Source organism: Serinus canaria, chromosome 2 (genome assembly GCF_022539315.1).
Source record: "Serinus canaria isolate serCan28SL12 chromosome 2, serCan2020, whole genome shotgun sequence".
NCBI lineage: Eukaryota > Metazoa > Chordata > Aves > Passeriformes > Fringillidae > Serinus > Serinus canaria.
Genome location: NC_066315.1, coordinates 126,885,863 through 126,901,342, shown reverse-complemented (window position 1 = coordinate 126,901,342; position 15,480 = coordinate 126,885,863). Strand labels below are relative to the sequence as shown.

At 36.9% G+C, this 15,480-nt stretch overlaps 1 protein-coding gene across 1 annotated transcript in view; it reads right to left on the bottom strand.

Annotated features, from left to right (window-relative positions):
* The window catches only part of SLC26A7 (solute carrier family 26 member 7), a 67,877-nt gene that overhangs the window by 17,078 nt on the left and 35,319 nt on the right, over positions 1-15,480 (bottom strand). The window contains exons 7-11 of the mRNA XM_018911881.3: positions 13,933-14,080; positions 11,799-11,912; positions 8,590-8,667; positions 7,020-7,115; positions 222-328 (exon numbers count right to left, since the gene is read on the bottom strand). Coding sequence (XP_018767426.3) covers positions 222-328; positions 7,020-7,115; positions 8,590-8,667; positions 11,799-11,912; positions 13,933-14,080 — 543 coding nt within the window. The remainder of the gene's footprint in view (positions 1-221; positions 329-7,019; positions 7,116-8,589; positions 8,668-11,798; positions 11,913-13,932; positions 14,081-15,480) is intronic.

The window sequence follows — 15,480 nt, the reverse complement described above, 5'->3', positions numbered from 1 at the left end:
AAAACAATGCCATTTTATAGAATGTTTTAGAGATTCCTTAGTCTAAGGACAGATGTGACTTTTACTTTTGAATTGTCTTATCTTGCAATTTTTTGCAACTAAAAACCTGAAGTTTAGCTGTTAAATTTAGTATACCGTATGTCTGTCCTGACTGTGAAGCAATATGCAGAATGAACACATAATGAAGTGCTAGTGGAACATTTCAATAAATTGTTTCTTACCTGGGAAAGCGGAAAATTACGATTGCTATAGTGCACACCACGCCATACAGCAGTCCCACGTTAGCAGCAAAGCATATTGTAAACACATAGGTACTAACCCAGATGCTCTTAAGGAGGGGAGCAAAAAGAAGTGATTAGTTTCAAATTTTATAGCAATGTGCGTTTTATGAATCAGAAATAAAGATTTTTAAAACTAAGATAGTTTCTTAGATGTGAACATTTGGATCTTTGAACTGGCAAATACTGCAGACTGAATTAGCAATTAAAGTAATGCCTCCCCATGGGGGACCACATGCAGCATGGCACAACTCTTCCCTGTGCTCACAGAGGTTCCTTCCAGGGTTACTTAAAATAGCATTTGTGCTTCTGCTAACAGCTTAAGTCAGAATAAACTCAGTTGTTTTGGAAAACCTGTATTTTATTTTTCACATTGCAAATTCTTGTCACCTTCTTCGCTGCATAGATTTTAAATCCTCCTTTCCTTTCACATAAAGAGGTGCCCTAATGAGGTCACATACAGAGAGCTTTTCTTCCACTAATCATACAACTGGGAATTATGATTGGCAAGGAGGCTGATTAAAAGTGGCGTTTGTCAGAGTACAGCTGACTAAAACAACTCTATTACAAATAAAAATAACTGGGGAATTAATTCCTTCCAATGAAAATGGTGAGATTTCATATTACTTCCCCATCGTTCAATATTTGATTACTAAAACTTTGGATTAATTTTAAACACAAATTTAAAAAATACTCAGAAGCATATCTGAAACTAAGGTCACTTTTAAAAGAAATTTTAAAAAGCTTTTCAAAGCTTTCACATTTTAATTGTTCTTTAATTATTTTCTTACCAGAAATGATCACTTTTCGTTCCATGCTACAATGATGTGTACAGCTAAGAGACATTTAGATTTTACAATTAAAAGAAAAGTACAACTCAGTCGACTTCTTATACCAACCTAATTGGTATAATAAAGCACATCTTTCTTTCCTTGAGGGAGCCTAAGCCAAGATTGCCATCTAATCTTTATATAAAAGGTGTTAAAAAAGAATGGAAAGTATTTTAATTTCTCTGGATATACTGATCCCCACAGGTGCCCATTTCAAGAATTACAGTGCTGCTTGTTCATGTTTGCAGAATAACAGATCACATTACAATGGCACAGTCATTTTTAAGATTATCTTTTCTGATGATTTCACTTAACTCACGAAAGCCAGAGACAATAGAATACTTTCAGCCTAACCAAAGAGATTTTGCTTGAGCAGATTTCAGAGCTGCTATTTTATGAATTATTAAGTGTAATTCATACCATACTAACTTGTGCTTCACAGAGGAGAGAGTGTTACATGACTCTGTCGAGAAATCTTTTCCTCCCTTATCTTCAAGATTGCTAACTACTGCAAAAGACTTTTCAGTTTCTTCAACAGGAGGGCTGCTAGGTAAGGAGGTAGTTCATCCTCTGAAACTGTCCTTAATCACTAGTTGTATTTAACATGACATCATATCTGAATTGTTGTGCATATATTTGCAAAGACCACCTTTATGAACAACAGATATTGAGGTCTGATAAATGAATAAGAAAGTAATGCTAAGATTTATTAATCCAATATGCATTTATAAAGAAGCTCACTTGGGTGTGAAAAGGCTAACAAAACTACTAAAAACCTGAAAATTAGTGAGATCAAGAATTAGCCTATCATAATAAGGCTGAACCCTTGACAATACCTGAAACCACTTCAGTTCAGAACTGAACCTCATCACATCTGACCAAATCACTGCTGCAGACCTCCAAACTTCTTATGTCTCAGAAGAAAACAGCATAAAAAGACAATACAAAGTCTGCATAGGAAGAATCAAAGCCAGAAATTTTTAAGTACTGCTGACTACTGAGAAAGCTAGTTAAGTGCCTCTCCAGCAGCCTAGTATCTTACATCTTAACTGTAATCACAGACTGCCATTGTTATAGAGGCTGAGCCAAAACAATCATGCTCTCATTAATCAACCACCCTTTCAGTGCTTTGTTTGGTCTGGAAGCAGTTCTTCTTTAATTAAGGTAGCATCAAACTTGTAGGAAGAAGTTATGTTGATCGGATAGACTTTTTCTTTTTATTTAATCCATGGGTAATTGCAAAGTTCAACATAGAAGTGATAAAAATATCAAAATTATCCTTGGCAGCTAACTTCAGTATGGTTATTGCATACTCCAGGAATCTTGATATTCTGTACTCTATTGATTAGATAGAATCCAATCAATTTTTAAATCTTAGTAATAATGTGTTATAGGCTCATGTTAATATCAAAAATCAAAACAAAATCCACCTTCAAAGTACTTTACTAAAGAAAAACTCTAAGGAGAGAGAAAAGAAACAAGCAGAAATAGATTTATGTCAACTCCTGTATGTATCAGAAAGTGTCAGAAGCACTGAGAGGTACAGTGACTGTGTACACCAGCTGCCTCCTCTACACTCTCCATTTCATAGAGTCTAATCATCCACCATTGATGACAGTCTAAAATCTGCATTTGGTAGGAAAAAAAATCATATAAACAAGTTGCAGAATACTTTCTGAACCTGTGGCCAAACAATGCAATGCTAAGGTATGGTGATAAGAAGTGTTTCTGTACCAGTTTGAAACCAGATTATGCACTTTCCTTGTTTCATTGCAAACTGAGGAGATGATCAGCTGTTGCCTGAATGGGTAGAGTTCCTTGCACATAACAATCTGCAACACGGCTGTCTGGTTTTCTACCATAATCAATAGATTTGCTTATCAGAATGAATAAAATTTAGGATGCAGGTCATCTAACTCCTACCTGGTTATGCTGTTGCTTAATGGAGGAAGAGATGAACCTGTCTCAGCTGACCAGTTCTGTGCTATCTGTAATGTGATGCTGTGATGAGCTGCTCAAATAGAGGCCCTCCAGTATACAGCCAAAACAAGAATCCCATTAAAGTCCTGTTCCTTCCAAAACTGTCTCAGCAGAAGATGCTGGAGTCCTGGAGGAGGCTCTGGCTCAAAGGACTGAGTGACATGGCCATGGCCCCACATCCTTCTGCAGACAAATGACTAATGTGTGCATTAATCCTCAGCACACCCTTCATCAAAACTTGGCATTCAAGTGAAGCCCACCACAGCCATAGAGCAGGAGCTGCCTAATGAGCTTAGGGACATGGTTTAGGAGTAGACTTGGCAGTGTTGGGTTAACAACAAGTTGGATTAGATGGTCTTTAAAGGTCTTTCCCAACCTAAATGATCCTAAATGAAACTGAAGTGGTATGGTAGTTCTTTGATACCAACTACAGCACAAGTAATATAACTCACACTAGCATGTTCAATAATGCAGGAAAAATAGAAAATCTCCCTAGGATGCCATAAGAGTCATTGATGTAAAATTATTATCACAGAAGAGATGGTTTCCTACTTTGTAGAAAATTGTTTATATGGCAGAGCCCTGAGAGCTCTGAGAGCCCGCTCATGAATCAGGACCCATGTGTGATGAACAAATTTAAAAGGCCATCTTCCTCCTGAGGATAGTATCTGAAGAAGCTCTAAAAAACCCCAAGAAAATCCACTAATGAGCTCCAAATTTCAAGGAAGACCCTTTCTAGGACCCCTCCTCTAAATATTTTGACAAAATAGGTTGACAGGGTGCAGGATACGTGTCCCAGAAATTCACAATGGCAAGATCTTGGAGGATACTGGTCAAAAATGAGACTCTCGTTCTTGGATCTACTTTAATTGCTGAATTAGTAACATTCCTTACATCCTTTAATGTTAATCTATGTGCATACAATTACAATTCATGCATCCATAACTGCTTCTCAGTATAACACCATATTGGGAATGTGTAATTTTTACCATAAATTCTGGCCATTCTTTCTGCTTTAAAAGTCAGGCATACAACCTGGCTTTGTCTCAGCTGTGGTCATTTTCTGGTCAAGACATATGTGTAAATTTAATTTTTTTTTCTGTTTAAATGTCAGAGAATTTCATTCCTGAACTTCTCAAATCCCTGCTATATAATTAACTCATTAAAATGATCCTTATTCTGTTATAATTTTTTCACTTAGAACATCACCTTTTGAAATATTTTCCCCCCATCTTTGGTTACTCTCAAGTCCAACTGTTAACAGCAAAGAGAACATTTTTCTTCAACAGCCCATTGCCAGGCAGTAATTTTTGCCTATCTTAAAATGCAGCTTATCTGTGATCCTGAGCCTTAAAATCAAAAGTTAACAAGAACTTCACTGGCCTTTTTAGTAATACTAGGAGAGAATCACCACTATCACCAGCACTGTCAAGCTGGAGAATAAAAACAGCTAGTCAAGTCAATAAAAACAGCTGCATAGGAAATTAGCCTTACAGGAAGGACAAGGAAATAATCTTTTGACCTGAGGACCTAAGAAGTGAGATGCATTTACAGGCAAGGCCAGATTAGCTTCATGGCTGTTCTCAAAAAAAGCGTAAAAAAAGATCAAGACAAATCACTCTCAGTTATGCTTATAACATATATAGTGGAGTAATGCAGTTATTAATCTGAGAGTGTTAAATCATCCAACCAAGGTGTAGGGGCTGACAGAAGACCTTAACTAAAGCAGGAGACATCTGAAGTTCAAATGGCAGGAAAGAAACCTCTGGAATAAGGACAGTGGGGTACTAGCTGAAAAGTAATCTGAATGTGATTTGAGAGGCAGGATGTAAATCTGAAAGAAAAAGCCACCCATGGCTGAAAGAAGAGATTTCATAGAAACACCAAATATCCTGTGATCAAGGAACCAATTTATTTCCTCAACTCTGACCCCTGAACAATATCATGCCTTCTACATTTAAAAGGATTATGTTTATAGAAAATTAATCAACAAATAAATATTATTCATCCCATTGTGTCTAACGAGATGCTTAAAGTGTGAAGCAACAAGGTAACAAACTCCATAATATTCCATTTCCATGCACAATCATTTGCCTGACCTATAACCAAAATAAACCTGACTTCAATTCTACATGACACACACCCTTCAAAGAATCAGTTCCAGGAAGGACAACTGCTAATTATTTCCAAATGTTTTGTTAGGGTTTCTATCTTCAAAACACTTTGGATAACCTGGGTGATGGATGATTCATTTCTAGTGTTCTGTCAATTACTGGGGTGAATCCTTTCAGGCCAAAATAACCAGAGTAGCTACACAAATCACTGGCCTTGGTGGGGCTCCTCAGAGCAGGCAGCAATGCAAGATCAGTGTTTATAGCCTTACTTTAAACTATGCTATTTAAGGCAAGATGATTTATTCTGTCAAGTTAAAGACTGATGGTAAAACTACTTGAAGATAAATCATTGCTCAAGTATGTTTAGTCAAAAAGATGAACCCAGAAAACTCCCCCATTCTATAACCTCTGTCAGAAATGATGACAGATGTCAGAGATGTAATAGCTAACTACTCACACAACCTTTTCTGCCAAAACCAGAAAAGCAAAATTCAATCAGGTTAGTCTATCTGTGAAGACATGTCAAATCTAGAGAGATTCCAAAATATCCTGCTGGAAAGTGTAACTACTTATTATCTCAATGAACTGATGGAGAAGATATATCTCTCTCCCATAACTGCCAATGTTTATAAGTCCATTGTTCCCAAAATGATTCTTGATCCTCATCTTCCATAATTTCTGTCATTGGCAATATGGGTTCAGCTGAAGATCAAATACAAAACAAGAAAAATAAAATATTTTCAGAATACTGCTTGAAGAAGAAAATATTTCAGGAAATATAGAACTTTTCTTCTGGATAATACAAAAGAAACCTCCAAAACCAAGCTTTTTGAACCTCTAGTTTTCTGCAACCTAGTACAAAAAATCTCACAGTCAAACTTGATGTTGTTTACTCAGCTCTGTTTCCCATACTAAAACCCAGTAGTCTAATATTATTTTTTCTAGACTTAACCATTTCTGCTATAGAATCCTAAGTAACTGGTGGATTCAAAGAAGTCTGATATTAACTCAAATTTCCTGTATTTCCCACCACAGAAAAGGACTATGTGGCCAAGATATCTTTCTGAATATTGTTAACTCAAACATGCAGGACATCAGCAGAAATTTTGGTTCCACTAATTGGCCATTATCCCCAAAATCTCCCACAGAAGAGAAATCCAGGAGTCTTCTTCCACATGGATCCATATTTACTATTTGCTTGGAATTCTGTGTGATTTCTCTCAGACTATTTAGACTTTAAATTAAACTAGACTTGCATATTATGTCTCTTTTCACCTATCTACTTTTTCACGTGTATTCCTTCTCTCGTAGTGCAGAATCTTTCACCTTGTTCAAACAGTAGATAGAATACATTTCTGCAAAATCTGGAAGAGTTAAGGCAATTTACCAACAGCACCCCTCAATATTTATCTTTCTGCATCACTAGTGCTTCCAGTTCTGTTTGACCTGTGTGGTCATTCCGTATTCCCAGAGGATGATTATACCAAAATCTCTTCAATAATGCCACAATAGCTACAATAGAATGTTAAACAGATAGAAATGACATAAAAATTAGACACATATTTGCTCACATTAACTTGATCTGTCTGTATACACATCTCTAGCATCAGGTTTGATTCTTTATCGTTTGTTAAAATGTTATTTTTTAATACAACTGATATTACAGATGCTGTTATTCTGAACTGATAGTGCACAAAAAGTAGTACTAATAATATCTTGCATTTATTTCTTCTAGGGTCACAGAACTGTTAAAGTTTAGTTAACAGATGTTTGCCAAATGGTCTCAGGAAAACCTCCTTAGATTAAGTTTTACTTACCCAGTCTATTTTATCCACGTTCCAATATTTTTTTAAGTCACGGAACTGCATTAGCATTCCCTTCAAGCCTACAACAATAATGCTTGCTAACACACACTGCAAAGACATAAACACAAAAGCCATTTGCAGAGTTGCTAGTGAAAACAAATGCTGTTTCTTTAATTTAGCAGTCAATATCATCATTAAATTATAAAAAAAGCCGGTAGGTGTTTAGAAAATGGGTTAAACACAGGTGTCCTTGTGACAGCTGCTAACAGCAACAACCACCCTATCCCCATTTTTTTTTTTGTGAAGGCAATCTACAGGCTGCCTAATTGAGAGAAAAATGACAGAAACCTCAGGGCTACTCAAGACTCTTCCATGCATCACCAGACCCAAAACATTCTGCCACAGTCTGAAGGACTCAAAAGCAAATCATCACTCAACTTCGATGCAGTGAAGAATTGCAACTCCCTCACTTCCTTTCCTTCCCCTAGAGAAGGCCTCTAGGGCGAAGGTCCATTAATTTTGAAGCAAAAAAAATATTTTTTTTGTTCTTTGACTCAGGAAGGAGATGGATGAAGAAATCATCTAGAGCCAAAAAGAATGGAGTACAAACTGATGGACTTACAGTGCATAGATGGGGCTGAAAAAGCATATTAGAAGAGAAATAAATTATCAAGAAAGCAAAAACCAAAAAGTATTTTTAAAATGGGGGGGGAAAGCCTACAGGAAACCAGTCAAAATTTACATATAATCCATAGGAAAACAAATGAAAGTAGGGAAGAAGTATAGGGCAAAAACCCAGGACATATTGTGTACACTTCTTCAAGTGTCCTTACTTTGCATGGTTAAAATAAGCTATAAAAGGATCTGTGTTTGAAAAGTGAGAACTTTCATGACACCACGTAAACAATAGCACAAAGCAAGTTTAAAACATAGTTGAGTTAAAACTTCATGTACATACATGGCAGAAATGTGGATAATTTTGGAGCTGTATTTAGCAGCTTTGACATGACTCTAGTTAAAATTAACTATTAATTTGTAATACCAAAAGCCAGATATAGCTTATGTGAAAAAGATGCCACACTGCTTTAAAGAGTCTTAGCATAGATGTAATCCATGACAGAGATATAAGAATACTTTATAATCTTTTCATAATTAAGCTTATATCACTATTTAAAATAATTTGGGTCATATTTATTTGAAAAGCAAAATTGTGTCTCATATACATATCTGGAGAAATATCATGAAACTTCATTAATTTCTACCACACTTTGTCAATTTACAAATCCACAGCAACCTGGGTGTATATTTTTTGTAAACTACATGCCAAAAGTAAGCAAAAGAGAAATTCATTTCTATACTCTTATGTGATAGCCTATGTATATAACTTTATATGTCTAAAATCTCTATGTCTTATGCTGTCACCTCTGTACTTTATGATTTCGAGATTTATCATACCCTCACTATTCTTTTGGCCACTGAAATTAAATAGAGCTGTTTTAAAGGTTGCACTGTCTTTCCCTGAAAGAAACTGTCCAAAGAAAGTGTTTGACATCTTAATCTTAAAAAAGGTTAAATAGCATACCATAGGAAGCCAGTACAGCAGAGGTCCAATTGTGTAGATCACCACAAGAATTAATAAACAAGAGATAAGGCAAGCCACCTAAAACAATAACCAAGAGTTGCAGATCATTCAGTCTAACAACAATAAAAACAACAAATGAAATTGTGAAAAGGATTAATTTTAAAATATTGTAGACAAAGCCAAGAATCAGATGTTGAAAGTGTTAGCTGTTAATGGATCTGTGGATTGCAGATGCATATAATTTCAATTTTAATCTCTGATAATTACCTTTAATCAACTACAGTGATAACATAGTGAGAGATCTCAACATCTGTGCCTGACCCTGCTGCCAGCCCCCTGACACAGATCAGAGCATCACTTTCACATTTGGGTATTAAGTGGAACGTGTGTGTGCAATGTCTCATCCTAGAAGTTTCTCAGCACCCACTGACATTCTGCAACTTATTTATAGGCATGCACCCTATGTTGTACTAAATAACAGATCTGTCATAGCACTAAGCAAGAATTATGTATGCTATCATTTTTTCCACAAGAGAAGACTTCTAACTTCTTTTGTTGAGATTAACACTAAAAGAAAACTATTTTTAAACCAGAAACCACTAACAATTTCATTTTAATATCAGTGTATTTACTTTAAAAATGTGGGTATCATTAAAAAGGTATATTAAAGAGTATAAGTAATGCAAGTAATATAAATTCAGAAAAATAAATGGTCTAATAATTACATATTTCTTCACAGCATATATGGTATTAATCTGATGGAAAATGATAGTAAAATTGCACTGTCCTATTCTGCTGTGAGTGCTCGCTGAGTACTTCTGGTCTTATAAATATACAGTTCAGATTCACAGAAGGTTTTTGACGATAAGTAGACAGATGCTCACTTTATTTTTATATTGATAATATGTTTCTTTACTAAAATAATTAGGTTTCATTTTAAGAGACAAGTTGTTAAAAACAAAACCAGACAAGTTGTTAAAACACTAGAAAATTAAAGTCATGGTGTACTTAAAAATACCACCAAGAAGGATAGACAGAGTGTTTACATAAAAAGGGACAGAAAATCTGCTGGTAAAGTCACAAGGAACTTTTCCCTCTTTCTGCCTTCATGAAGAGCAAGAAAAAAAAGTGTTGATTCTATTTGAAGGACACTTCTATTCCATGGTAGAGTTCCTCACTTCTCTTTTCTCTCAGGAAAATATATCACTGAGGAACAAATGACAAAACTGCAATCCAGGTATAGCCATTTGAGAAAAAAGAGCTGCTCTGTGCCCCTGAAAGGCTCTTTGCATTTCTTCCATGTGCTATGCCAAACTGACTTCCCTCTAAGTTAAGGAAAGGCTTCTTTTTTCTGTGACCTGACCTATATTTATAGGTGATGATCTTGTGGTCTCCTCATTCTGTCTGGACAGCCAAAGGAGAGCATTAAGCTGATGTGCTGCTTTCCAGAAGGCAGGGGAGAGATTGGATTGTTATGTCTAATAAAACACTCTCATAGTGCCAGCTCATAACCACTCTGAACTTTTGGACATAGGCACTGCTGTACTGTGAAACCAATGGATAATCCAAGCAGATTTTTATTGTGTGTTTGCTGTCTTGAAATCGATTATAGTGGTTTCTTTTTCCATTTAATGTATTGAATAACCTTTTATCAGGGTCTTTCCCTACATGTACCAGAGCCAACGTGCTCAAGTACCCCAAATGCCTCAAGGTTATAGGTCTGCAGGTTACCTCAAGTCTTCCATGGAAAAGCCAGTACAGCATGATGCAGTATTGTACAATCAGTACATTAACTGATTGCAGAAGAGAATATCTGGGAGGATTACAGCTTGTTGTATGCAATAAAATTCAAATAAATACATCAAATAACTAATAGCCAAGTGGTAAAATATTTTAATATAAATGCTTTTCAAGATTACTATTGTTAGATTATTCTTTATGATTGAGTTCAGAGTACTCTGTAGGATAATTAGCAATTATTTAACATGTAAAAAGAGGAGAAACTATCGATGGATTGTATTTAGTCTTGCAGCTCATGAACATTTTGCTTGAAGCTGATGTCCTTTATACAAGAGAAACAGCAAAATAGAATCATTGAATCATGGAACTGTTAAGGCTAAAAGAGATCTTTAAGGTCATCAAGTTCAACCATCAACCCAGCACCACCATCATGTTCATCATTAAACCATCTCCTCAAGTGCCATATTCACACAATGTTTGAAACTTCCCAGGATGGTTACTCTGGGCAGCCTGTTCCAATGCTTTACAACCCTTTCTGTGAAAAAAAAAATCCTGATATCTAATCTGAACCTTCCTTGGATCAGCTGGGAGAATAACAGTGAACTCCAAAGGACACGACATTGATGTGGCAGGCTGCCACTGAAGGGCCCATGAGTTTCAGAGGAAGAGGCAATGCTCCAGGTGCCCCAGGTGGTTTTTCACCACTCTTGTTCACAAGCACATTTTGGACAGATGACAGGCTGACAGGGCCACAGTTATCATTCTCAGCAGATACAGCCCCCTCTTTTCTGAGCTACATCAATAACAGCTTGTGGGTTTAGATTCCTCAGTAGGAAATAGCAACAAACATCCTCAAAAATCTAAATGTCATCTCTGTGGGCTCAGTGTACACTGAAGGATAGGACAAGCACACCATGTCACAAGGCAGAAGCTGGGAGATTACTTGTGTTTTTCTAACAAACAGCTCTAAAGGTTACTTTCATTTTATTTTGGATATCAGAGAGAAGATAAATTAAATCAGATAAATGAAATGTGATTTTTTTTCCCCCCTAAAACTTCAGTTTAGACTGTAGCATTAAATCCATTAAACACCATTAGAGGGCACTTTTGTTACAATGCTGACAAATTCACATAAACTGAAAAGGCTTTTATGTAGTTTCCTGCAGTCTGAAAACTCAACTCCTAACTTCCTTACTGCCACAGACCTTCTATGTCATATTGAATGAAACAGGTAAAAATTAATAAATGGAACCATTATCTTTCCTAGGAAGACATCACTGATCAGATGCAATTTCATGCAGATTGTTAAAAATGACAGGGCAGAGGCATTCCCAGGAAGGAGGAAAAAGGAGGCTAGGAAAATGATAAGTCAGTGCAAATTTCAGTGAGCAGAATCACAGCTTTAATTCTCTGACATCCTTCACTCTAAGCCTGTGGTTTTTACAGCCTGTGTTTTTAAAAGACATCACCTGTGTTTTGGCGCCCGTGCTGTACAAAAGTGCCGTCCGTCCCATCGCTGCAGCACTTGGTATGCAAAAGAAAAATGAAGGAATCACGTTGCTGAGGCCATGAGCCAAAAATTCCTGCAAAGTCGTTAAATAGAAGATGTTTTTTCCTATTGTGCTGTCATTTCAATGCCTCTTGCCAACAAAGGAGTTCCCTATGTAAAATTTAGCAATAATAAAGGATAGACACATTTTTGAGGGGAAAAATCCCACAGGTACATTGCAAAGGGTTTCCCAACAGAATAGATCTTCTCCCAACTAATTTCAATGATAGAGCTGTTGAACCAGAGGGACATTTTGTTCCCAGAATAAATGCTATTGCTAAATTTTGAAGATTAAGTTCAACCAAAATATTTACATTCTGATCCATGTCTGCTTTTTAACTGGCCAGAGCCCCAAGTACTGGTGTCTGGAAACTGCCCAGATCATTTCTGGTATATAGCTCACTGGAAGAAGACAGCCACTGACTTCTCTTCCTTTAGAACATTAGAGCTTTAGTGAAAGTGAAGTGTGGTAGCCATAATTTATGCATGCTGTCCTTCATCACAAATGTATTTGGTGTTTGTTCACAGTCAAAATGCAGACATGTCTGAACAAAGGATTCATGGAACAAAAAGTGGAGAAGCCACCATGTCTGTGCAGCCTAAGAAGAGCAGTGTTTTCTAAGGAAGTGTTCCACCATGGCCACCCAGCATCACAGACTTTAGGGAGCAAGTTGGTCTCCTGAGGAAAATGTGTAGGAAAATGGTGTTGTATCCAGCCAGGGAAACACCAGGTCATGAGTTTGTGCTCACAGGACAGAACAGCACCCCCTTAAAGCTCACCCTGCAGCCTCACACACCCACAAGCCCAGTGCCCAACCCTATGCCTGTCCTTGAAGGCAGTACAGCCACACCACCTCACTGCTCTCCTCTCAGGGAGGGTTTGCCCTTTTGCTCCATTATTTGATGGGGACATACAAAGAGTTTCCAAGACTTCAGTAATGAACCTGTGTAAGCTACAAGACTTCCAAAAGTGCAGAAGGACACACAGCTTGCTGCTTTCCATGGAATGCCTTGAAACAAAGCAATGTGTCACCCTGGAGTCTGACCTGCACTAAGCTCAAAGCATTCTCCCTCTGCTCCTTAGAAACATGGCTCTGAAGCATCGATGGAAATTCATGGCCCAATGTATTCAAACTGAGAAATATTTCAGAGACCTGAACAGACAAGAATGTTCCCACTGTGTTTTCCAATGACACACAAGTTGTAAAGGACAGGACTTGATGTAGCAAGACCAGCCTGTGTAGATAGAGTGTTCAAATAGACCTCCAGCTGCAAAACAACTGTTCTTCATTCAACCCTATGCCATTCATCCCAAACTACTTAACATAAAGGTGGAGGCAACATTTTCATCACACAGTACAAGTGCCAGTTATCTGAAATTGAGCCTTTCTTCCCACAGTGCTTGAATTAACATCTCCAAGGATTTCCAGCAGGCTTGGAGTTACCCACCCACCATGACAAGCACTGTAGTAGTGTACAGACAGCCCACTTTACTTAAGCACGTCTTCTGCAAAATGGAGCTGGGAACAAAAAGCTCCTTTGGCTGTAAAGCTGGCAGCACTCTCTGTACCCACCCAGCTTCCTAGATACAAATAAACCTTTATTTCAGGTGAGACTTCTACTTTGCATAAATATAAGTAATTTCTTATGACAACATCAGGTAAGTCCTGCGACTATAAATACCTGGTTTTGGTTTAGAATTGCTTTTGAATAATGGTGGCTGTTTTAACATCATAGCTTGTCTATAACAGCTCAACTGCCAGAGGAGAAGCTGTCTCATCTTAGAGCAGTGAAAAATGCATTAATACCCAAATGCTGCACTGAATGTAGCATTACAAGATTATCCTGGAGGATGAGCTTCCCCAAAAGGAGCAGTTCAACCAAGGAGGGCATTCTGCAGAGATAATTTAAACAAAACTTGGGTGTTACTGTAAACACTAGAAGGTGTAAGGATGCTATATGGAACATAACTTTTCCTACTGGACACTTATCTATAACACTTTCCCCAAATGGTGATTTCAAGGCTCAGTGACAGTAAGGAGAAAGAGTTTTACCTGGTTGTCATCCACAGTGTATTTAAACTTTTTAGCAGAGCCTTGAGCAAGAGCTAGAGAAGCTACATAACCAACCAGTGCCACTCCAAAAGCTTCAGTGACTACTTCAGGCAGGACACTCATGGGTGGTGCTTTTGGTGATGGCAACCTATAAAAAATAAAGACAGTAATTTTTTAAAAACTTGATAAATAGTGTCTATATACCTGAAATTTATGGAAATACCACAGAAACAATCTCTGCAGGAACAGATAATTTGTGTATGACTTGTAAACTTGTAAGGTGACATTTTTCAATAATTTGGATTAATAAGATCTCAGTCTGTTGGGAACAGCAAAAGAGAATTTGTAGAAGATGAAACAGTTTCAGATGGAGTATTCAATTTGAAAACTTCAGTTTGAGAAATTATAAAAAGATGTTGATAAATTAACTCCATGACTGACAAATAAAATTAGCAACCATTCACTAATTTTATAATGTTCAGTAGAAGAGACTACTGTATGTTTTCCCCTTTTTTAATATAGTTGGCTTTCCTGTAAAGTTAAATTTAAATCTTTAAAAAAATTTGTATTCCTGTCAGTTACCGACAGTACAGACATTTATTCCATCTAATGGGGATTGCAATAAAACTACTCAAGTTATGAATCAAACTACCCCAGATTTTCTCTGAACTCTTCAGGAAGACATTGGTCTTTCCAGAGCACAAATCACACTGTCTGAAAAGCAAACTGTGCTCTTGAGGTTTCTGATGCTCTCCACTGACAAGGCAGTTAGGTATTTCAGGTAAATGCCCAAAAATATGCAGGAATTATCCAGGCTCTGCTTCTGTTTTTCAACACTACTTGTATGAAGTTAGACAGAAAATAAAATCCTGATTAAATTTGCAGAAATACAGTTGACCTGTTCATTACGCATAGAAGGGGCACACTTAGCCGTGTTTTAGTCTCAGATTTGTAGCATGCTCTAAATACTTAAAAACCATTTTCTTTCTCAGAAACGTCCCTTATTTCATCTCTTTCACTGCAAGCTGCCACACATGCACTGAAAGAGATGAAATAAGGGACATTTCCACACATGCTGTCTTGGACTCGTACTTTGTGAAATTTAGGGAAACCCTCTTATATCCAAGCAGGAGATTACACAACAGCTGTGCTCTTCTTGCCAACCTGTAGAGTTTGAATATCTTCTCTGACATTTCATCTAATTTCTATTTCTAGAAAATTATATTGATTTTTTTTGCCTTCTTTTCAAGGTCGTGGAGAAAAGTGTATCATTAGCTATAGCAAAAATGTTCTTTTCTAGATTAAGCATAATTAAATCTTTCACATTTTCTCAGAAACTGCATTTTCTAAAATTACTATGTGGGTGGAGAGTATTCTGCTAAAATAACCTAACCCAACCCTCTAAAGGCAGGTTGTAATAATTTTGTAAAGAGTGTCCTGCCCTCCTGCCATACATCATCAATATTTAGTACCTACTTTTTATTACACAAAGCAATAAAAAACTATGAAAATGTATAAGGACACATTTTTGTGATGATATCTATGCAC